This window comes from Cyprinodon tularosa, unplaced genomic scaffold (genome assembly GCF_016077235.1).
Source record: "Cyprinodon tularosa strain WSP-4 unplaced genomic scaffold, ASM1607723v1 ctg388, whole genome shotgun sequence".
Lineage (NCBI taxonomy): Eukaryota > Metazoa > Chordata > Actinopteri > Cyprinodontiformes > Cyprinodontidae > Cyprinodon > Cyprinodon tularosa.
Window position 1 is genome coordinate 27557 of NW_024039105.1, and position 24479 is coordinate 52035.

At 41.3% G+C, this 24479-nt stretch overlaps 1 protein-coding gene and 3 long non-coding RNA genes across 7 annotated transcripts; all 4 read left to right on the forward strand.

Moving 5' to 3' along the window:
- The first annotated feature begins 262 nt into the window (after positions 1-262).
- LOC119791377 lies at positions 263-1789 on the forward strand. 2 transcript variants are annotated; one of them, XR_005281845.1, is made up of 2 exons: positions 263-751; positions 1482-1789. It is a non-coding gene; the product is annotated as an uncharacterized LOC119791377 (long non-coding RNA). The 2 variants fall into 2 exon arrangements; XR_005281846.1 differs by lacking the exon at positions 263-751 and adding an exon at positions 805-1318.
- A 629-nt stretch (positions 1790-2418) lies between these two features.
- Positions 2419-4083, forward strand: LOC119791359. Its single transcript, XM_038297429.1, has 4 exons — positions 2419-3220; positions 3413-3598; positions 3750-3996; positions 4073-4083. The coding sequence occupies exons 1-4, from the start codon at positions 2471-2473 to the stop codon at positions 4081-4083; spliced, it is 1194 nt and encodes a 397-aa protein (XP_038153357.1). The 5' UTR covers positions 2419-2470.
- Positions 4084-13309: 9226 nt separating this feature from the next.
- Positions 13310-20506, forward strand: LOC119791380. Of its 3 annotated transcripts, XR_005281849.1 has the most exons (11): positions 13310-13766; positions 13991-14197; positions 14315-14522; positions 14603-14685; positions 17749-17873; positions 18032-18395; positions 18591-18689; positions 19230-19472; positions 19661-19808; positions 20010-20014; positions 20444-20506. It is a non-coding gene; the product is annotated as an uncharacterized LOC119791380 (long non-coding RNA). The 3 variants fall into 3 exon arrangements; XR_005281850.1 differs by lacking the exons at positions 20010-20014; positions 20444-20506 and adding an exon at positions 19912-19971 and having other exon boundaries at positions 14315-14527; XR_005281848.1 differs by lacking the exons at positions 20010-20014; positions 20444-20506 and adding an exon at positions 19912-19971.
- A 2133-nt stretch (positions 20507-22639) lies between these two features.
- Positions 22640-23485, forward strand: LOC119791381. The gene is made up of 2 exons (XR_005281851.1): positions 22640-22773; positions 23202-23485. It is a non-coding gene; the product is annotated as an uncharacterized LOC119791381 (long non-coding RNA).
- The last annotated feature ends 994 nt before the right edge of the window (positions 23486-24479 follow it).

A 24479-nucleotide genomic window follows, 5' to 3' on the forward strand; every position in this document is an offset into this window, starting at 1 on the left:
AGTCGCACACAAGTCACATATTTAATGACTTCTGACTCGACTTAGACATGCATTTTAAGGACTTCAGACTCGCCCGAGACTGGCGATTTCCGACTTGTGATCAATATTTTATTTCTTAAGTGTTTTTTGTTTTACTAACTTGACTGATCGCCGCTCGCCTTACCCGCACACAGTAGAGGTTAAAAAAAAAAAAACGGCAGAGGGGCTGTCAGTCATGTAGCACTGACGTCACTGACGCAATGCTACGTGACATATAAGGGTGATTCTCACGAACCCAACCTATTGAATGTCTTAGAAAATTTTAGGGTCATACTCATAAAAAAATTAAAATAATCCACTTTTATTTGGACAATCATTATTTCTAATATTTGGGACAGATCATTGTTGGCTACCAAAATAAATTTTTTAATGTTTTTTAACTGTTTTTGAAGTCACAAATTCATTACCGTAATGTGTCCTAAGGGGAAAAAAATTATTTCGCCTCAATTTATTATTATGAATAATCAAGCAGGTTTATAAAAAAATATTATGAATTTGTTTAAATATACATAAATTAATAAAATATGATAATATATAATAATTTCCTGTTAAGTAATTCAGAATATTGTAATAAAAGTGAGTGTCCGGAGGTTCAACTCTCATTACCGTTGCACCGTGTTCAAAGTCCTGTAATATTCACAGCACTTTTTTAAATAAAGTTTTTCTGACCCATGATGCACCACAAAGAAGAGAAGACAAAGATGGCTACAAGGTAAGATTGTTTGACATCTTTAGATCATGACAACTCTTAAGTTTCTCCTTCCATATGCCTATTTTTACACTACAGGTTATCATTACCGTAATGTAGAATACCTCATGTTCTTAAAAAGTTGTTAATAAGATGATTTCTTGTACAGAAGAAGTTAGAGAGTTCACACTGTTTGTGAGAAAAGTTTAACTGAGTCATCACGACATGCTAGAATTTTAAGCTAGCACATGTGGATGTCATTCATTACCGTAATGCATAACTTTCATTACCGCGTAATCTGAGGCCTGTTGCGGTAATGAGAAACAAGATTACGGTGATGAACAGTGTCATTTTGCAATAATAAATAGATAAATGTATAGGTTATTTAAACTGTAATGTTGTTTATTATACTTTCAATTTTTTAGGCTAAATTTCTAAGCTAATTTATGCTAATTGATATCACCTAATATGAAGGGCAAAAGGAAGTGAACAGAAGAGGGCGGCATCAAGAGCTAGGGTGGAAAAACATAGGCAGAAGATTTATAACAATCCAGACCTTCTAGAGGAGTATAGAAGAAAGGAAAGGGAAAGGTAGTGTCTCTCTTTCTCCCTCTCTTCCCCTTTCCCGCTCTTTTTCCCTCTTTCTCGTCTCTCCTTCTATTCTGTTTTTCACGCTCACACTGTACAAATACAGTACAGACTTTGCTAACTTTGCTGTCTCACAAATGTTCCTATTGATATCTTATTTTAACAGGTATCAGAAGCGCAAGGAAAAAGGGTTGTTAAAGGCAGCTGCAGATCTGACACCCAGGCAGCTGCAGAAACAGCGAAAAAAATGGAGGGAAAATTCTAATCGATATAATAAAAAGAAGCAAACAGTTAAACACATACTAAATGAAACCCCTCCCTCAGATGACAGTGTGAATCAAATCAACCCTCAGCCTCAACCACAACTTTGTAAAAGATTAATCCAACCAAAGACCGTGAACTCTAATCCATCTGCAACATCAACTCCAAAGCGGAAAAAAAAAACAGCCAAATTAAGAGAAAAACTGAGGAAGGCACAACAAATTCTTAGTAACAAGAAAAAGGAACTAGATTGCCTGAAAAAAAAAATTAAACGAATGGAGGAAAACAGGTCCACAGTTCTTCTTGCAAGTCGAGCCAAACAGAGGAGAGAGAACCGCAAGAAGCAGGGTGAGAGAAACCAAAGAAGAAGGATGAGTGACAATGTCAGACTGTTCCTGAACAGAGACGATGTGTCCACATTAATAAATGGTAAACTTGGGGAAGTCAGGAAGGGTGGACAAATTTATAGGAAGAGGTTCCTCTCAGACACCATGGAAAATCTCCACAAGAGATTTCTTAAAGAGAACCCAGGCCTCAATGTGTCCCGCTCCCAGTTTTTTAAGCTGAGGCCCTTCTGGATAGTGCGACCAAAGATCACTGATAGGGAAACATGTGCCTGCAAAATACATGAGAATTTTTCAAATAAAATTAAAAAAATGCACCATCTCGGATTGATACATACAGTATCTATTACTGATGTAGTGGCTTCATCTGTCTGTGATTCGGGAAAACATTGATTGCATGTATGGTAGATGTGAAGCCTGCAAAGATATTACTTTCCCTGTCAACATGGATCCAACTACAAAAAACAACATTATATCTTGGACTGAGTAGACAACAAGGTCAACACCAATAAAAAAGAAACTGCAAAATGGCACTACCACGGAGATTGACATGAAAACCACCACCCTGGAGAAAAAAGTGGCCACTATTGAAAAACTTGTAGAGCTAACCAAGTCAGAACTGCCCCGGATATCTACTCATTTGTATAACATTTGGCACCAGTTCACTCATCTTAAGCAATTGAAAGAAAATTTGACCCAGCATGATGTTGTAGTCCATGTTGATTACAGTGAAAACTACACCTGCAAATGGAGCAAGGAAATAAAAGACGCTCACTTTGGTGGATCCCACCAGCAAGTCACACTCCATACAGGGGTGTTATACTACACTGGTGGTCAGGCTGAGTCCTTTGCTACTGTGTCTGCCAGTTTACAGCACGATGCTGTTGCTACATGGGCACATTTGCAACCAGTTTTAGGATACATAACATCTAACTACCCCCTGGCAAAAAATATCCACTTCCTGTCCGATGGACCAACATCTCAATATCGGAATAAGGTAGCATTCTACCTTGCGTCCACAGTGCCTTTTATGAAAGGGTTTAAGACTGTGACGTGGAACTTCACTGAGGCCTCTCATGGGAAGGGAGCTCCTGATGGAGTAGGAGGTGCTCTTAAAAACCTTGCAGATCGTGTGGTGGCCTATGGCACAGACATCCCAAATGCTTCTGCTCTACTAGAGAATCTGGCAAAGCACTCATCTGTTAGGCTTTTTGAAGTAACAGAGGATAATATTGCTGCATGTGGGGAACTCGTTCCTCCATTCCTGAAATCAGTCCCAGGAACTATGAAAATACACCAGGTGAGCACCCATATGTGCAACTAAACAAATGCACACTCATTTTTTTTTGCCTGGCTTTTTTTTTTTTTTAGCTTGGTTTCAATTTTTTCTCTATTTTTTGTTGTAAGTTTGCATTTCAAAGAAAATATTTCTTTTTATAGATCTGACCTTTTCATGGTTTTGCAGATAAAACTAAACATAATGTCTCCACAGGTTGTTGCTACTGAACCAGGAAATATTAGATTTCGAGAAGTTTCGTGCTTCTGTAGTCACTCTTGTGACTGCTTCTCTCCAAAGGAGTTTGTTTTCACGCAAAGGGAATCTGAAGAGACCATCAAAGTAGGAACATGGGTCCTTGTGGACTATGACGGAGACCTCTATCCTGGCACAGTAACACAGGTAGGTTTAAGACTGAGTAGAGAATGGGAAGTCAGGTGTGCAAGTATTGGATTCAGATTGTCAACATGTAATATCAGGGTAATGATTATGTAATAATCAAATTGTCTTTGAAAAACACAGTTGATAACATTTTTTTGCTTCATTAATCCAGATTGCCAGTGGTCAGTATGAGGTTGATACAATGAGCTGTGCGGGAGACAATCGCTTCTACATACCATCAATAAGGTTTGCTGGTGAGAAGGTATGGTATTATTTGGATGACATCAAAGAAATTATTCCTGAACCACTGCCTACCTCTTCATCCGCAAGACACTTCTGTGTGGTGTCAGAAATCTGGGCCAAGTACAAAAAGAAAGTCCAATTAATTATTAAAATTAATGAATATTTTGTTTTTTTATGTAGCCTATGTATATTAAATCTAAGTGTCTAAGTGGCAGTCAAGACTTTCATTAACTATGACGCCTGGTAAATCAGGCCAGACCTAGAAGGAAAAAGAGAGTCACAAAAAAGGTCACAAATCATCTAGGAACAAAAAAAACCCATCACCACATCTTTTTATGTCTCCCTTTATCAGTAGTTCAGGGTCATTTTCTGAATTTGATTTGATATCAATTGAGTCTTACCTTTCCCCACACAATTTCGTTGCTCAGATTACTGGGCCATTTGATGAAGACATCAGCTGCTTTTCCTCTGCTGAAAACAGGGTAAACTGTTTCATTGCCTGAAATGGCTGGCAAAAATATGGGACTATTTTTCTGTTCAGTTTGTGTGTCAACTTAATAAACTTAACATTTTAAAAATATATGTTTTACTAGCGTATTTTATTGTTTGGGTAGTTAAATATTAATGTAGTTATGAAGGGTTCACTACCGAAACATTGTTTTTCATTACCGACATGTGTTTTTTCATTACCGCTATGTTAACTGTTTGAGGATTTATTTAGATTAGTTATGTGAATTACTTTTATATTCATCCCTTGATGAAATGTGCCAGACCCTTTTTATGTTATGGTTATATTGTTTGTCAATGTAATGATTTGATAAAAAATGACAATCAAAATTTACTTTGAAATTTGTATCACTGTTACGGTGATGAAATGATTTTTTGAATTAAAATATAACATTTTGTAAAAAAAATGCCTATTTTTGCTTATTTCTGTCTCTCTGTGCACGCTGAAGTCCTTGGTGTCCAAAAAATGTGAAAAAAATGGTTTTGTGGTTTTAAATTTCTTCATGAAAATTGTGTTACGGTAATGAATTTATTTGGTCAAAGTTAGAATAAAATGTTTAAAATTACCTAGAAAATGTGCATATAGATTATAATTTTACAGTGAAAAGTGAAATTAGGATCTGTTTTATAAAGAGTGAGTGTTTTTTTGTGTATATAATGTTTTTAAAATTTTGCTACAAGTTGGACCATGTTCGTGAGAATCACCCATAAGCATGTATTTTTCACTTACCAGTTCAAGATAATGATCATTCCATAGATATAATAGTGACCTTTAAGCTATACCGTCTCAGTCAAGGAGATGAAAACTAGAGACTGACATTTTTTCGGGAATCCCACGGGTCACGGGATTCCCGTGGGATTCCCGTGGGATGGGAGTCAGTATTAGTAATGATCACGTGATTGGGACGGTATAGGATTAAACATTAACGGGAGCAGACGGAAGCGGGAGCAAACCAATAATAACTACAAAAAAAAATAGGATCGATGCCAAAAAATAAAATAAAATAGAAAGAAAAAAAATCCAGTACTGGCGCGGCGCCGCCATTTTGTAGTTTTTTTTGAAGCGTACACCATAATGCGAGTCAAAAAATCTACATGACCCAAAAACCAACAGTGCTTCCGCTCGGAGTTTTACACCCACGCTCAAAAAAAAAAAAAAAAGAATGGGAGTGAAGCAGGAGCGGGAGTCATTCTGAATGGGAGCGGGATGGGAGTGGGAGTAATTTCACCAGGAGTGGGACGGGACAGGATTTAGATTTCTACTCTGGGCCGCTACATAATTTTTATTAATCATGTGATTAGAATTTATTGTGTGATTAATTTAATATTGCAACAGGCCTACTCTAGACTTGAGACTTGACTTGGACTTGAGCTCTCAAGACTTGAGACTTGACTTGGACTTGAGCTCTCAAGACTTGAGACTTGACTTGGACTTGAGCTCTCAAGACTTGAGACTTGACTTGGACTTGCAAAAAATGACTTGTGAACATGTCTGGGGAGTAGGGTGGCCAGATGTCCGGCTTTAGGGCGGACAGTCCGGATTTTCATTGCACTGTCCGGCGTCCGGCGCTGCACCCAGCCGGACGTGTATTTGTCCTCCTTTACCCCCAGTTTCCACATACTCCGTCAGCGCTCCGCCCCGCTCACGTACGGAGTACTTGTCTGTCATGTAAATCAATGAGAGCTGTTCCACATCCTCCGCTCGTCACCGCCCACGTACGTCTTCTCCGTCCTTCACCGTCAAAATACGGAGCTGAGCTATTTTTTGCTCCCCTCCGGTCCGTCCAGATCAAGACCCGCTATTGCAATCGCACCAAACAGAAAAAAGAATGTAGAGAAGACCCGGTTTGTCAAATTAAATTATAGTAAAAAAGGATCGGTATCTAGAAATTAGAGCATAGTTTGTATATATTCCCAAAAACTAAGAGCAGTTAATTAAATAATTGGATGCAGACTATTGGTGCTTCAACAGACCAGGAAGAAGTTGTGAGATTCTAGAGTGAATCTCACAACTTTAAAAGAAAATTCTTATTGCAGGAATGGATGAAGAGATGATGAGTTTGGAAGCAGAGAATAAACAGAGTTCATACAAACTATGTATGATCCTAGTTATCCCTGTTACAAAAATCCACAACAGAAAGAAAATATTTGAGCAGAAACTGAACATCTGCTGGATGATGATGGGGATTTTTTTAATATGTCAGATTAAATTAAGCGTTCACAGGTTTTATACAGGAATGAGGAGCTCTAATTTAATGCTTTTTTAATGCTATTAGAAATAATTTTAATGCCATCAACAAGTATCATGTACACAAGTTATTAGTTTACATGAAATAAGGAGCTGTAAGCACAGTTCCATGACTCAAGTTTATATATATATATATATATATATATATATATATATATATATATATATATATATATATATATATATATATATATATATATACACTATATTGCCAAAAGTATTTGCTCACCTGCCTTGACTCACATATGAGCTTAAGTGACATCCCGTTCCTAATCCATAGGGTTCAATATGACGTCGGTCCACCCTTTGCAGCTAGAACAGCTTCAACTCTTCTGGGAAGGCTGTCCACAAGGTTTAGGAGTGTGTTTATGGGAATTTTTGACCATTCTTCCAGAAGCGCATTTGTGAGGTCGCACACTGATGTTGGACGAGAAGGCCTGGCTCTCAGTCTCCGCTCTAATTCATCCCAAAGGTGTTCTATCGGGTTGAGGTCAGGACTCTGTGCAGGCCAGTCAAGTTCATCCACACCAGACTCTGTCATCCATGTCTTTATAGACCTTGCTTTGTGCACTGGTGCACAGTCATGTTGGAAGAGGAAGGGGCCAGCTCCAAACTGTTCCCACAAAGTTGGGAGCATGGAATTGTCCAAAATGTCTTGGTATGCTGAAGCATTCAGAGTTCCTTTCACTGGAACTAAGGGGCCAAGCCCAGCTCCTGAAAAACAACCCCACACCATAATCCCCCCTCCACCAAACTTTACACTTGGCACAATGCAGTCAGACAAGTACCGTTCTCCTGGCAACCGCCAAAGCCAGACCCGTCCATCAGATTGCCAGATGGAGAAGCGCGATTCGTCACTCCAGAGAACGCGTCTCCACTGCTCTAGAGTCCAGTGGCGGCGTGCTTTACACCACCGCATCCGACGCTTTGCATTGCACTTGGTGATGTATGGCTTGGATGCAGCTGCTCGACCATGGAAACCCATTCCATGAAGCTCTCTGCGCACTGTTCTTGAGCCAATTTTGAAGGCCACATGAAGTTTGGAGGTCTGTAGTGATTGACTCTGCAGAAAGTTGGCGACCTCTTCGCACTATGCGCGTCAGCATCCGCTGACCCCGCTCCGTCAGTTTACGTGGCCTACCACTTCGTGGCTGAGTTGCTGTCGTTCCCAAACACTTCCATTTTCTTATAATACAGCTGACAGTTGACTGTGGAATATTTAGGAGCGAGGAAATTTCACGACTGGATTTGTTGCACAGGTGGCATCCTATCACAGTTCCACGCTGGAATTCACTGAGCTCCTGAGAGCGACCCATTCTTCCACAAATGTTTGTAAAAACAGTCTGCATGCCTAGGTGCTTGAATTTATACACCTGTGGCCATGGAAGTGATTGGAACACCTGATTCCAATAATTTGGATGGGTGAGCAAATACTTTTGGCAATATAGTGTATATATAGATATGGATAGATAGAGAACATGGTGAAATCATCTTTACTCTCGACAGGCTGCAGCCATGTCATGAATTCCTCTTTTCCAGCCACTTTTTGCAGTTTGCATCGTCCTATTCTCTAGCTCTTTCTCGAGCTTCTTTTCCAAACAACTGCTTTATGATCAATTGCAGCAGTTCTGCGCAAATTAATTGTGTTAAAAATTTGTCACTTTTTAAACACCACAATGTAGTAAATAAATACAAATGCTGGGAACCAATTCTTTTTTACATTTCTTTAATATTTTGTTCTATTCAGCTACACAAGCATCCTCTTTAAATTACTAAGAATTGTGCTATAAATGTGACTTTACCCGATTCTTATGTACACCTTAGTAATTTATTGATATGCCGCACAATGTCCTCCTTTTTGGTGCTATAGAAATGGCCACCCTACTGGGGAGACCAGGTGGTTTTTTCCACGCATCACCATCGCTGTTAATCTGGGACTCCATGCGTGCCCATCTCACAGCCGATGTGAAAAACAAGGTGAAAGAAATGAACGCTGTGCTCGCAGTTATTCCGGGAGGTCTGACAAAGGAACTTCAACCGCTCGACATCGGTGTGAACCGGCCGTTCAAAGTAAGGCTGCGAGCGGCGTGGGAGCGGTGGATGAACGACGGAGACCACAGTTTCACGAAAAGTGGAAGGCAGCGTAGGGCAAGTTATGCCACAGTTTGCGGATGGATTGTAGATGCTTGGGCTAACGTGTCTGCTGGCATTGTTGTTCGAGCTTTCGCAAAAGCCGGCATTATTTCCAAGGAGCCGCGCGGCACGGAAAGTGACTCTGACAGCGAAGAAGGGGAAATTGGCATGTCTGATTTAGCGCAGCTGTTTAATGCAGAAACAGAGGATGATGACTTCGATGGGTTTGATTAATACTTTGTAATAAATATATGAATAAAGCACAAACGTACTTAGTTTTGCTCCCGCTCCAGTTTTAAATATGCAGTAGAGGTATTTAAACGTAGTAAAGGATTTGTACCTGTGTATAAAACCCGTGCCCTATAGTCTGGTGCGCCTTATGTGTGTGTTAAATACAGTAATGGCACACATAACTGAGACTGCGCCTTTTAGTACGGTGCGCCTTTTGATCGTGAAGATACGGTAACTATTTTTATTTTTTATAACATAAGTAAAATTATTACGAATTAAAATGCCAATAAACAGTTCTAAAGTGTTTGCTGCTTCACTTTGATAGTTGGTGTGTTTAAAAGCAGATTATTTCATTACATTTTAAAGGTGGTCAGTAACAGGCTTTATTTTTATTTTTTTTATCAAACTGTGCAGCATTTTTTTTGTAATTGAGATTACACCAGCCTGTTGCTGTTTTCATCTTGTCTCTAAACCAAGAAAACAGAAAGATGGTAGAAGCACCAAAACATCTAATGAAAACTTGTCTTGCGATTTTAAATATTGAAAGGAAAAAGGAAAATAGATTTTAATGTGATGTAATGTTGAAGGTATTTTTATGTAATCTGGGTTTTGTAAAGAAATAATCCAAGTGAACCTTGATAATCTTAGATTTTGAGCAGGAAAATATTAAATGTTGTCAAGATAATGTAAAAAAAAAAAAAAAAAAACTTTGGTGTTAGCTCGAGTTTATCATTGCTTTAAAACAAAAATTAGATGCCATCTTCAGCACCATTTGAATCAATAGTGTTACATAATAAATTCTTGCATTGCTTTAAAGTTTTTTTCTTGCTTGTTTCTACTGTTTGCCTGTAGAGCTGCCAAAAGAATGATCTAAGAGTTTTGTGACTTGTTTCCTCATAATGCAATAGAGTTGTCAGCCGACCAGTTTTAATTAACTGACTCCATCAATGCACCTTGCGAGACAGACTCGCAAGGTGTATCGCAATAATATCACAAAATCTCTTTTGGTCTAAATATAATCACAGCCTCAGTCTAATGCGTGTTTTATCATGTGGTCTTCCTGTCAATCTTTATTGTATTCAGAGAGCAGTGAGAGCTTCAGCGGGCAGGACTAAGAGAGAATGTCCATGCTGCCAAGATGAGCAGGTAAAATCTTTTTCTCATCTTTAAACACACACTAAAAACTGCTACTGATAAATTTTATATAACAGTAAATATTTGCTGTTTGGTTTTTGTGAAATGAACTTCCAAGTAGGTTCTACTCCAAACTTTCTTATCTTCTCCAGGCCCCTAAAGTATCTAGAAAACGCCATCATTCTCCTGACTCTGCCACGCCTCCCCAGAAGAGGAGGCGTTCAATGGCAGCTCATCCCAACCAACCTCTTGTTGTGACCTCAGCTCCTGCTCAATGCACCACTCAGGTTGAAAGGCTGATTTCTAAGCCTGGGGCCACCATCCACCCTGCAGACCTCCCAGCAGTCTGTCATATGCCAATCCTCAACCAGTCGTCCACTGCTGCTGTGCAGGACAATGAGCCCTTGATGATTCACACCTACACAGTAGAGGAGTACCAGCAGATTCATCATGAAGTGGTTGATGACATGCTGAGGTGAATTTATATTGATGTTGGAAGTTGGGACCTCAACACTTAGTTTTAAAGATTTTAAAATTGTTAAACCCATGCCGATCTGTTGTCATTTTATAAATGTCTGCTTTTCACAGGTACAAAAATGGTCGAAGGCGACCTTACACTCTCAACTTAGGGCGAGGTATCAAGCAAAAGCTCTGGGAAAGGATGAACAAGCCCTCTATTACATCGTTAGCCAGCCAAAATGGACTGATTATTGAAAACATCACCTATGGCTGTGGGAAATATCCTCCTCTTTACATCTTGGATGAGTAAAAAAAAAACAAAGTTCCAAGACAAAAACTCAAAACCTGACTGACAATACTGACAATGAAACCAACACATTTTTATATAATTCTCTAAAAGTTCAGCCTAAAGCTTGATAACTTAAATCAAACCTCTTTGGATCAATCAAAATCGGTTATGGATTAAAGTAAAAAAGAAACTGCTGAGTTGACCTCAACCTCAGTCTCCATCTCCGAACCTTAAGTTTACCCCCCAAAACCTCCTCATCAGTCTCCATCTGCAGAGTTTAAACCTGCCTGCAAAACCTCCTCATCAGTCTCCATCTGCAGAGTTTAAACCTGCCTGCAAAACTTCCACCTCAGTCTCCATCTGCAGAGTTAAAACTGCCATCAAAACCTCCATCCCCATCTGCAGATTTTAAACCTGCCAGGAAGACATCCACCTCAGCCTCCATCTGCAGAGTTTAAATCTGCCAAAAAAACTTCCCCCTCAGTCTCCATCTGCAGCTTTTAAAACTCCCAGCAAAACCTCCTCCTCAGTCTCCATCTGCAGAGTCTAAACCTGTGTCAGGATTTGGTTATAGAGTGTTGACCCAAAAGCAGAGGCAGGAAGGCAGAGGTGAATTTCATTGATTTAATTAAAAAGGGAACCTGAAAACAAAGGCAGGTTATCCAAAAATACAATAATGAAAACGAAGTCCAAACAAGCATGAAATCAGGAGTCCAAAAATCCAAAAGAATCAAACATAAAAAACTAGTCAAAACGAACCAGAAACCGTGGAGACATCAGGGGAATCACTGTCACAACGAGGAAGACTCAGGGAGACGGAGTTGGAGGAAGTTTGACAAAGTTTGGCAGTGTTTGACGAGGACCCAGCAAAGGGGAACTGAAGAGAGAGGGCTTTTAAAGGAGACTGAGACAAAGAGGGGCTAATGAGGAAACTGGGAGCAGGTGTGCTCAGAACAAGAGGGAAAGAGCTAGGGAAGAAGGAGAACATAAGAGGGCAGGAGAGAGCAACAAAAGAGAAACCTGGAAGACTGGAAATAACAACACAATGTTAAATTACTAGGACTATAAAACAAGGAGAAAAGCAAGACTGAATACTGAAAAGAAAAACATAACAGAAACCTGACAGGACCCCCCACTCAAGGGCGGACTCCAGATGCCAAAAAAAAAGTCAATGAAAAACAAAAAACAACCCACCCAGGGTGGGCGGAGGGGGAACCAGGCAAGGAGGGCAAGGAGTCCAGAACACAACAAAAAACAACCCACCTAGGGTGGGCGAAGGCCGAAGAAAGTCTCTGGAGGCGGGTCGCTGGGCCGGAGGCAAGGAAGAGCGTCTGGGGGCCGGCCGTGGGGCCGGAGGCGAGGCAGAGCATCTGGGGGCCGGAGACAACGCAGAGCGTCTGGGGGCCGGAGGCAAGGCAGAGCGTCTGGGGGCGGGCTGCGGGGCCAAAGGCGAGGCAGAGCGTCTGGGGGCCGGAGGCTTGGCAGAGCATCTGGGGGCCGGAGGCGAGGCAGAGCGTCTGGGGGCCGGAGGCAAGGCAGAGCATCTGGGGGCCGGAGGCGAGGCAGAGCATCTGGGGGCCGGCCGCGGGGCCAGAGGCGAGGCAGAGCATCCTGGGGCCGGAGCCAAGGCAGAGCATCTGGGGGCCAGAGGCGAGGCAGAGCGTCTGGGGGCCGGCCGCGGGGCCGGAGGCGAGGCAGAGCGTCTGGGGGCGGGCTGCGGGGCCAAAGGCGAGGCAGAGTGTCTGGGGGCCGGAGGCTTGGCAGAGCGTCTGGGGGCCGGAGGCGAGGCAGAGCGTCTGGGGGCCGGAGGCGAGGCAGAGCATCTGGGGGCCGGAGGCAAGGCAGAGCGTCTGGGGGCCGGAGGCGAGGCAGAGCGTCTGGGGGCCGGCCGCGGGGCCAGAGGCGAGGCAGAGCGTCTGGGGGCCGGAGGCAAGGCAGAGCGTCTGGGGGCCGGAGGCGAGGCAGAGCGTCTGGGGGCCGGAGGCAAGGCAGAGCGTCTGGGGGCCGGAGGCGAGGCAGAGCGTCTGGGGGCCGGAGGCGAGGCAGAGCGTCTGGGGGCCGGAGGCGAGGCAGAGCGTCTGGGGGCCGGAGGCGAGGCAGAGCATCTGGGGGCCGGCCGCGGGGCCAGAGGCGAGGCAGAGCGTCTGGGGGCCGGCTGCGGGGCCAGAGGCGAGGCAGTTTACCCCCCAAAACCTCCTCATCAGTCTCCATCTGCAGAGTCTAAACCTGTGTCAGGATTTGGTTATAGAGTGTTGACCCAAAAGCAGAGGCAGGAAGGCAGAGGTGAATTTCATTGATTTAATTAAAAAGGGAAACTGAAAACAAAGGCAGGTTATCCAAAAATCCAATAATAAAAACAAAGTCCAAACAAGCATGAAATCAGGAGTCCAAAAATCCAAAAGAATCAAACATAAAAAACTAGTCAAAACGAACCAGAAACCGTGGAGGCTGAGACAAAAAGGGGGCTAATGAGGAAACTGGGAGCAGGTGTGCACAGAACAAGAGGGAAAGAGCTAGGGAAGAAGGAGAACATAAGAGGGCAGCAGAGAGCAACTAAAGAGAAGCTGGAAGACTGGAAATACCACAATGTTAAATTACTGGGACTATAAAACAAGGAGAAAAGCAAGACTGAATACTGAAAAGAAAAACATAACAGAAACCTGACAACCTGCCTGCAAAACCTCCTCCTCAGTCTCCATCTGCAGTGGATAAACCTGCGTAAAGCAAGGCCAACAGTCTCCTGCATTCCTTCCGTCCTGCTCTGCTCTGTTATGAGCTTCGTAGAGCTCGAGGAGAGTATCTGCGAGAGGATTGAGATCAAGTGTTATTAAAAAGGGACGTAAAGGACCTGCAAACCAAACTAAAAGTCATTCATCCTTTGAATGGTGTTTGGAAAGTGCCCTGTTGCTCATCAATCAACTAGCTGTTTCCACCATCAAAAAGGGGTGAGTAATTTGGCCTCCAAAAAGTAACACAGTTCTGTGTTTAGAATAACAGTATTGAAAAGTTCTTTGTATATCATGTGAATACACTGAACATAAAATAATCATAGTGCATCTTATTCATCCATTTAAGCATATTATATTTAGATACTCTTAAATAATTTTGTCATGTTAGCATCATAAGACATGGAAACAAATGTGTTAAACCAAATATGCTTGTAATTCAGTTGGGGAACGAGCGGCTGAGATCTCAGGAGAGCTGTGCGTAAGTAAAATGGCGGCATACACGTAGTTCATATCAAATCCACTGAGGTAAGTACAAGCCAATAATTGAAAATTAAACAAAGTAAGGTTTAAACATTAACAATTGTCTCGTATTTTACGAGGAAACAAACTGGACAAGGAGACCTTGACGAACCTGTAGAGCTAGCTGGGTGAGTGTTTCAACAACATCGTAATGGGGAAGCCTAGAAACCCCACATCCACAAACACACCTTCAACCAAACGCTCCTGTTCTAGCTCAACCAGTGCTTCTTCTACTGTGTCTCCAGACAGGAGCTACAGCGACGTCCAGAAATCCATCAACCAAAAGGTAACCAGCCTGGATGCCTGTCTCGCCTTGTTAGAAGTCCTACATAAAGAGGTTCAAGCCCTGAGAGAGTCGGAGGAATACAGCCAAGGGCATCTAGTCTCTATTACCGCCACGAACAAAGCGCTGAGGGGGGAAGTCATGAAGCTCACCGAGGGGATGATCCAACTGTATGGTGAAAATAAGAAGATGAAATAAACCATTCAGGACATTCAGTCGCGAAGCATGAGAGACAACTTTGTCTTTGCAGGCATTCCGGAGCAGCAGGAGGAGGATCCCGAGGTGACAATCCCAGAGTTCCTCCAGAAGAAGCTGGAAATCCTGGCGGATCAGGTAAAAAACATCCACTTTCATAAGCTTGATAAAACCCATCCTAGACCAATCTTGGCTAAATTTGAACACTATAAGCAAAAAGAGCAGGTCAGAAATCGGGGCAGAGAGCAGAGAGGAATGGATTTCAATGTTAATGACCAGTCTCCAAAGGAAATCCTGGATCGTAGGCGAGTGCTATTCCCAATCAGGAAGAACTACATCACTGAAGGTGTCAGAGCTACAGTAGCAGTTGACAAACTTTATATTAAGGGTCAGTTGTTCAGTGATCAGAAGATCAATCCTTGGCTTTTTCAGATGCGCAGCAGGTGGATTTAAAGCAGTGGTCTCCAACCCTGGTCCTGAAGATCTACTGTCCTACAGATTTTAGATGCATCCCTGCTTCAACATAGCTGAATCAAATGAATGGCTTGAAAAGGTAATCAATCATTTGATTCAGCTGTGTTGAAGCAGGGATGCATCTAAAATCTGTAGGACAGTAGATCTTGAGGACCAGGGTTGGAGACCACTGATTTAAAGCCTGTGACACTTGATAAAAGTTTATAAAGTGGAACACGGTGATAAATGAAATATAGGCACAGCTGAAGCGCACGTTGGAATGATATGGTTGTTAGTCACGGTTGGGTACACGAAGCACACTGCAAAAACAGACCTACTAAAAATAAGCAAAATATTCTGAAATTCCATAATTTTATCTAGTTTCGCAAAAAAATCTGCCAATGGGGTAAGCAATTTTTATTTGACAAGAAATCTTAAAATAAGCGTAATGTTCTTGCCTCTGACGGACTTAAATGGGCCTTAAAACTAGACAAAAAAATCTTAATTTAAGTAAATTGCAGCAATGAAAACCCAGTTATTTAAGATTAAATTACTTAAAATTCGAATTTTGATCCCTTAACTAGTTAACTTTTAGAAATGACACCTTAATCTGGGATTAATAATAGCTATAAAAGCACTTAAAATAAGACTAAATTTCTTGAAATAGCTTTATAAAAATAAGTGACTGTCTTAAATCAAGACACCAAAACATTCTACTTCTTAATGTTTTATTAACTTTGCAATACGATCTTTTAATTCAACATTTATTAAAATAACGGAATGTATCAGCTATTGTAGCAGCATACTACAATTATGACTTACATACATTAAAAATAACTTTGCAGTTGCTGTACAAAAGGGTCAAATCTTGCCCATGAATGGAATCATGGAGAATTTCGGTTGGCATTACTGACAGAAGTGTGGAAATACATTTTGGGTAAGTGAGGTGCAGGGCATACACTGCAAAAAAGGGAATTTTAAGAAAGTAAAAAAGTCTTGTATCAAGGAAATATGTCTTGTTTTTTGTCCAAAAAGAAAATAAATCTTGACAAGCATGTTTTGCATTAGAAAAATAATCTAAATTTCAGAAATATAACTAACTTTTTCTTAATAATATAGGCTAGCTAATTTTGAGCTAGAATGAACCAGTAACAAGATAATGCAATGTTTTACAATAAAAGCCAGTGGAGCAACAAGATTATTTCCCTTATTTTAATAGTAAGACCAATTGTACAACTCCTTGATTTAAGAATGCCAAGAAACAAGAACAACAAACAAAGATGTTTATTTTGGTGCAGGCCATCTGAACCTGCTGCTTCAATTCTAACCTGTTAAACTGACAGCATGCTGGTCTTTACACAATATACAAGAACTATGATGAACAAAAACTGCAATTCTCATAAACAAAAGAAAGTGACTCGACTGCATTCTCAATCACAATGTAGCAATGATTATGGTTTATGAAGTAGGATCCTAAGCATCAGCATGACTGCTATTGATTCATTCATTGCTGATATGCTGTTTCATCATTCCGATTGGAGTGATTTTAATACATAAAAAGAAGAAACAATCACAAAACAAAAACATGTATGTATATGTATGTATTTTGTATATTAGGGGTGGAACGATTCACAAGATCCACGGTTCGGTACGGTTCATGGTTTTGTGGTCACGGTTTTCGGTTCGGTTCGGTATATTCGGTTTATTGTTACACCGAAAAATAAAAAAATTAATAAAAATGATACAAATGAATGAAATTTTTTAAATGAAATTAATAAAAAAATCTAAAAAAATGTATGAATTGTAATTATTTTTAATTATCCGCGGAAACCCTGGATCATTTCCGTACGTTTTGCTGCTTTGAATGTAATCATCTCGCGCATGCCCTCTACGATCTACAAGGAACTCAGAGCAGAGCGGACGGGAGCCGCAGTGGAGGCTGTAGGCTTTGCTTTGAGCAGGCGGTCTGGAGCGCAGCGGGGCGGAGCGGGGGTTGCTGACGGAGTATGAGGGATTTCGGGGTTAGCATGACATGTTGGTCATGTTGATGTTAGCATAAACAAAACGTGTTGCACAATGCTTGCACACTGTTGAACTTTTATCCACAACTTTCTTTCCGTCGTCATCGTAGGTCACTCTAAATGCAAAGTGGTCCCATACAGCAGACCTATAAAGTGCTGCTGGCGCGTCTTCCAACTCCTGTTCTTTCCCTCGCCATACCCACACAATTCTCCACAACAACTGATTTTTTTCTGCGGCTTCGCTTCTTCTTCTTCTTCTTGTTTACTACTGGTGGTTGGCTTTGGTCGCAGTACCGCCACCTTCTGCTCTGGAGTGTAAACTCTTCGCCTATGAGAAAATGGAGCAGCGCATGAACCGAACGAAACACACGCGAACCGAACCGAAACAGTCGAACCGAACGGTTCCCACGGTTTTCATAAACCGTTCCATCCCTAATGTAATAATATATATATATATATATACATAATACATACGTATACATATATATATATACATATATACATATATATATGTATACGTATGTATTATGTATATATATATGTATGTATATATATATACATACATATATATATACCGTATATATATGTATGTATATATATATATATACATACATATATATATATATATATATATACATATATATATATATATATATGTATATGTATATATGTATTTATTTATATATGTAGAATGGTACTCACTGTAACTTGTCTATATTGATTGCAGCTGCTAATATCAGAGAAGACTTATTATCTTCACTTTCCCGTGAAGACATCAAAGATTTGTTTCCTGGTCCTGAAAATGTCTTGAGGCGCCAGGCTATTTGGCTTATTGTGAATAAAGACCAAAAGGTAAGAACTGTTCTACTGTACAACACATTTTCCAATATCACAGAAATATTAATTAGCTTATTTTAGACATTTCTGCTTTGAGGCCCTTTAAACAGTAAAGTGTTTTTATCCACATAAAGATAGTTAATTAATAAATTGTTTGTCTAAATGTATTGTAGGTAGATAACGCTCCAGAAATTCAGCAGTCATCCCCGACTGGAGGCAGCGACCTATCAAAAGAGGAGGCCACTCCTTCTAAATTTGTGACTATGTCCAACCCAGAATACAGTCTTCACAGATAGTGAGCTTGAACATGTGCGATGCTCCTACTTCGAGCAGAAACGGCTAGTAACCGAGCACAGCGTGGCCTTATCCAAGGAGCTCTTCTGCCGACTCATAAGAAACACTATGACTAATATGATTTCTATTGCGAGAGCCACAGAGGACTGCAGATACCCCGCCAAACATGAGGTGGATGCCATGGCAAAACGATTGGTGGATTACTATCCAATGATCAAAGATAGGTCTACAAAGAGTGAGTGGGTGAGTATATTTTTGTCACTATTACTTGTTGATTGTATGTCGTTAACTGTAAGATGTTGACACATATTGTTCATGCAGTACTAAATCCTAACACAAGTTTAAAATGGAGCTAGACTTTGCTGAAAACTGTAATTACAGTATAAGAAAGCTTCAGTCTCCTTTCATTTCTTAATTTTTACTATGTATTCCTGACAGGAGCATGTTGCTAAAAAGCTCATGAAGAGACTCTCAAATGTCAGAAGTCCAAGGAAGGACAAAGTTCCTCCTTCGAAGAAACATCGAAAAGATGTGGAAGTCAGTTCAGACATTTCAACCACTGATTGTGATGGAGAATCCAGTGGATCCAGCATTATTCTGGAACGGTCACCTGTTAGTTCCAAGGGAAGCCCATTACTAGATCTGTCAACTAGAACAAGCACCCCACTGCAGAGCCAAGACAGCAGTGAGGAAACATGTATGTATTGTACTAAAAATAATTTTGAGTTAATTCATATTAGGGCTGAACGATTTTGGAAAATAATCTAATTGGGATTTTTTATCTTAATATTGCGATTTAATGCGATTTTTTTATTTCTAGTTTAATTTATCATGTCTCATGGCTCATGAAGAGACTCTCAAATGTCAGAAGTCCAAGGAAGGACAAAGATCCTCCTTCGAAGAAACATCGAAAAGATGTGGAAGTCAGTTCAGACATTTCAACCAAAAGTATATTCTATTGTTGTGCTTATCTTTTATATTAAGTATGAACATTAATTGATTCCTTTTGTTTCATTATACTGACAACTGAAAATCTCATTTCCCCTTTCCCCCATAACTTCCCTCTGGTGTCTACAGCTGGTTCACTTGACTTCATGGACAGCCTAAAAACCCAAGCAAGACACTACAAGACCCTCCAAGAAATGTTCAAGTCCAAAAAATACAAACAAAGCTGCAATAACTCATTTGCTGACCAAGGAATTTGAGTCTCGAAGACGCTTCATCACTTCTGAGGTCTTAAAGAAGCAAGACCTCTTAAAGGGGCAAGAAAGACCAACAAAGATTCTAGAGGCGTTCCCCTGTTTCCAAGAACTGGATCACGTAAGTAATGTCCAATTCAGTCCTATTATCTGCTCCTGTCACATTTTCAGCTCTTCCAGGGACTTATTTTAGCACGACATAATTGACATAAAGTTTATATAGCTAAGACATTCTAGATCTTTTTTGAAGAATGTTTGATAAGGACTAGCATAACATAATTATTTTTTGGGGAATTTTCTATTCTTCAGGTGCTGGATGAGCTACAGCGAATCATCCAACCAAACAACTCCAAGTACATCTCTGAGATGAAGAGCAGATGGAAAACCTTCTATTCAAAGGTCCAGTTTTATGGGGTGATGAAAAAAGAAATGAAGCCTCCTAAAACTTTGAATGGAGGTAAAGTCACAATACATTGACTTGTTCATTTGGTCATGTGTCATGATACGTTATTTATGATACCTTGTCTGTTCCTGTTTGGCTGTGACTCCATCCTGGAAAGAAACATCAGCTGTGCTGCTTCCATCAACACCCTTGTTTATAGATGCTGGAGATCGGCCTGTTTTCCAGTGTGGTCCTGTTTCTCTGACCGTGACTGAGTGGATGTGCTCTCTTCGTCCTCTGGCATGGGAGCTGGCTCGGAGCTAGTCTGCCTGGCTGTGTGTTTCCTGGACGGGGCCGCCTTTTACAGCTGCTTTTATTATCTCTGCTTCTGTCTCCTTGAACCCCAGTCGGCCGCGGCAGATGGCCGCTCACACTGAGCCTGGTTCTGCTGGAGGTTTCTTCCTGTTTAAAGGGAGTTTTTCCTCTCCACTGTCGCTACAAGCATGCTTAGTGTGAGGGATTGCATTTGAGTCAATGAGTCGATGCAATCAACTGGTTTTCCTTAGATAAAAACTAATTTGACTGGATGATCTGGTTGAACTATAAAGTGCCTTGAGATGACATGTGTTGTGAATTTGGCGCTATATAAATAAACTGAATTGAATTGAATTACCACCTTGTCTTGTGCCTCTTCCCTTAAAACACTGGAGCATGTCACAGCTGTGTTCCAAGCCCTGCCAATCCTCTTCCCGTCCAGCATCCCGCCACCTAAGTGTCAGGGTTTAGTATTGGTTTGGAGGACCCAAGTGCAGAGGCAGAGAGGCTGAGGAGATTTCTGGGAGTTTTAATTGGGCAAAAACAGTAAACAAAGGCAGGAATCCAAAAATCCAACTAATAATGAAAAGCAAACCAGAACTATGGAGACATCTGGGGAAAACCAAACACAAGGAGCCAGGGAGAGTAGAGGAACATAGACCACAGCATGGGAAGACAGCAAAGACAAGGAACCAACAAAGAGTGAGAGCAGAGGGAGAGCATATATAGCAGAGAGAGACAAAGGGAGGGCTAACGAGCAGACAAGGAGCAGGTGTGAGAGGAGACAATGAGGGAGCCAAGGGGAAAGGAACATACACACACAAGAGGGCAGTAGAGCAGTGATTCTTAACCATAGGGCTGCGGCCAAAAGTTGGGCCGCCAGCGCCCCCTTGTGGGCCGCAAAAATCTTTCAGTTTTGCACCTGTGGGCCGCAAGGGCCGTGGGACTGCGTGCAGCTTTTGACCATGTGGTGGCGGTAATGCATCACTCGGTTGTTTAAAAAGCGCCAATACACAGAGAATTAGACTGTCTACTTCACAGCAAAGTAGACAGTACTTTTAGTTAGTGTATTTTTGGAATCTTAACAATGCCTACGACTTGTTGTGCTCCCGGTTGCACAGAGAGGCATTCCAAATTGTTGGATGTACGTTTCTGTCGTTTACCGAAGGAGGAAGGACGAGGACAGAAATTGATATTTTTAATGAAAAGAGCGCAGGCAGACACTCCCAATGGACTGGAGGAGCCATCATACTACGACAGAATTTGCAGTCTACACTTCATCTCCGGTAAATACAACTTAATTCTGCTCTAGTCATTGTTCTACTTAAATAGCGGTGGAGGGGAGGTGGCGATCGCTACACAGGCAGGAGAAGCGGCTGCTGCTCCAGACAACGGCTCCATTACGCCCCCGTTCACGGGCGCTAGTACTTCATGTTTACGCTGCAATGTCGCAGAGACCCCCACCCATTTTAACAAGACAAAAACACCAAAATAATCCGTAGTGAACAATGTTGGAGCCTTTATCCCGATATAAAATAATTGTAGCCGTCCAGTGGTTTCATGCTTCCATGCTCTCTCGTCTGTACTGGCTTGCCGTGTTTATAAGGCAGCTGTATGTCGCTGTACGGAACACTTGGCCAGCATTTCACAGACTCGCTCCGTCCCTTCAGGCTTTTGCTGTGTGGATCTGGCAACCTGATACCATCAACCATCAACTTACTCTTAAAACAATCTTGTGATACGTTATTATTTGTGTCATTGTTCATTTGTCACAGATATAAAGATTCTTCTGGTTCTGCCATGCAAAAATGGAGACTGCTGAAGCAATTTTACAATGGCTTTGCAGATTATAAGGCTATAGTTTCATTTGCACTTTAATTTCATTTAGTTTATTTATATTTATAGATTTATATTATTTGAATGCATTTATTTTATCGCCCCTTTTTATTGATTTCATGATTTATTTATACTTATATATATATATATATATATATATATATATATATATATATATAATTTATTTTATTAATTTAAAGTAAAAATCCTACTACTGGTCTTTTTTTATTATGATTAAAAAGCCTGAATTGATCCTTGAAATTTTTTCTTATCACAGCTTGATTTGGTCCATGAATTATCAGCCTGTTCGGTGTCTTGATGTATGTGTGCAGGTTTATGTAAACGTTTAATAAAAGTTTTTGTGATGATCCCCTTTTATCATGTCATTTTATTAGACAATTTTTTTGCTTGTTAAACAATAAGTGGATTTGGTTTATTATTGAATACAAATCAAACTGTACAGTGTTAATATATAATGGGCCCCGGGCCACTTTGTACTATAAAAATTGGTTCTCAAGGTCGAAAAGGTTAAGAACCCCTGCAATAGAGGACAACAGAAAAACATGAGAACTAACATAAATCTAGAAATTACAACAAAACTGGAATTAAAGCAATAAAACTAGAAAACAAGGAGCAAAGTAAAGAACAACAGAACCAAGACCATGACAGTGCCCCCACTTAAGGGCGGATCCCAGACGAAGGAAGGCCTCTGGGGGAGGCCGGCGGCGACGTCGTCTTCGACGAAGGAGGGCCTTTGGAGGAGGCTGGCGGTGAAGGAGGGCCTCTGGAGGAGGCCGGCGACGAAGGAGCAGCAGCCTTGGGGGCCGCCGTCTCCGGAACAGCCTCAGAGGAGGCTTGGAGCGCCCGCTGAGGGGCCTTGGAGTGACCGGTGAGGTTTACTTCTGAGAGTCTTTTATTAGTGTGCTCAGGGGTATCTGGACAGCACAGGGCGGACTCAGGGGTCTCTGGCACTAGGCTTAACCACTAAGAAGCTGGGCTTAAGCAGTGAGGCTGTTTTCCATGTCCTTACGGTGAGATATAGCAATATTCCATATTATATGTCCCAGTTATTCATGCATATATTAGGGGTGGGAATATCTGGGCACTTCAGGATACAATTGCAATTCAGAGGCCTGCAATTTGATTTTAAAACAATTATCAATTCATCTTGAGGGAAAAAAAGTCTAAACAGGATTCCCGGATAACTACTAAGCATTTTGTTTGAGCATTCAAGCTGGGATGGTAGATTAAAATGCCTTTGGTATTCTGGTGTCAAGGTGGAGAACGCTTCACAACAAGATAAACCTTCTCCCTCAGAATGTGGACTCCGTGGTGATGGCAGCTTGCCTCCTCCAGAACTTCTCGCTGAGTAGAAGGGAGAACCAGCAGCTGCTGGGTGAGGGCCAGGAGGATGGACGTAGGATACGGCCTGTTGGCAATATGGCTGGACGACGCACATCGGCTGAAGCCACAGCTGCCAGGGATGTCTTGTGCACCTACTTCAACTCTCCAGGAGGGAGTGTACGATGGCAAAATAGAAAGCTGTGAAAGCTGCATCCTGCTGTGATTTACAGATTGAAATAAAAAATCTGTAAACCTCACATCTGCTCTATGATGCTTGTATCTATAATTACCTTTACTTCTGTACACTCAATGCTAGTTGACATCCAGCGTAATTATACACTGAACACATGCTGACAAAGAATTCATGTTCCTTGAAATATGGTCTATGTAGAAAAATGAGGGCCTTGTAACGCTCAGTGGTTTAGTTGACTCAGATTTTTTTCAGGATTTTACTAGGATGGTTGATTAAACCTCCATTTACTGAAGGGGGGAGATCACAGCTGAGTAGCAGGGCTGCCATTAATTAATCACATTTGCATCAGATCTGCAGATATGTCTTCAGGTTTCTCCCACATTTTTTTACCCCACCTTATCCCATCTCGTCAGACTCACACCCTTCCTTAACTGAAAGAACTCACTACATCTACATGAATAAAGAGTTGGTGTTAACTCTACTTTTTAGAGCAAGCTCACCTTGTATTTCTAGAGCCAATTCAGTACAAGATAAACTTTTAAGAATAATGAAACACATGGAGAAGTAAGTTCTCATTAAGTTGACAGATTGTCTTTCAAATTAGGTTAATTTTTGTTTAGCTATAGGCAGGGATTTAAGAGCGTGAACCAGTCATAACGGTAAGCATCCACAAGGGGGCACTTGTTCCACCTTGAATACTTTGAGATCTCAAATCGTCGGTGCTCATCTTCAGAGGAGTCCCCAGGACTGGCCACTATTGCACCAGCTGCTGCTGCAGCTGATCCAGCGCTTAATGTTGACAACTAAGGTTATCTGGCCCATAATTATCTTTATAAGTACAGCCGCTAGCAACCTAGTTGGCAACTAGCTAAGCTAAATAGCTACTCCAGGTGAGCTTAGCATAGGACAGCCAGGGGTGGAGCTAGATGGGGGGCCAGGAGTCGCCATGGCCACCCTTAGCCAATCATTGGCTACCCCTACCATTTTCCCCCCCTCTAATACAGATGGTGGCAGCAGTAATACTGTCAAGTGGAATATTAAAAACATAAAAAAATTTC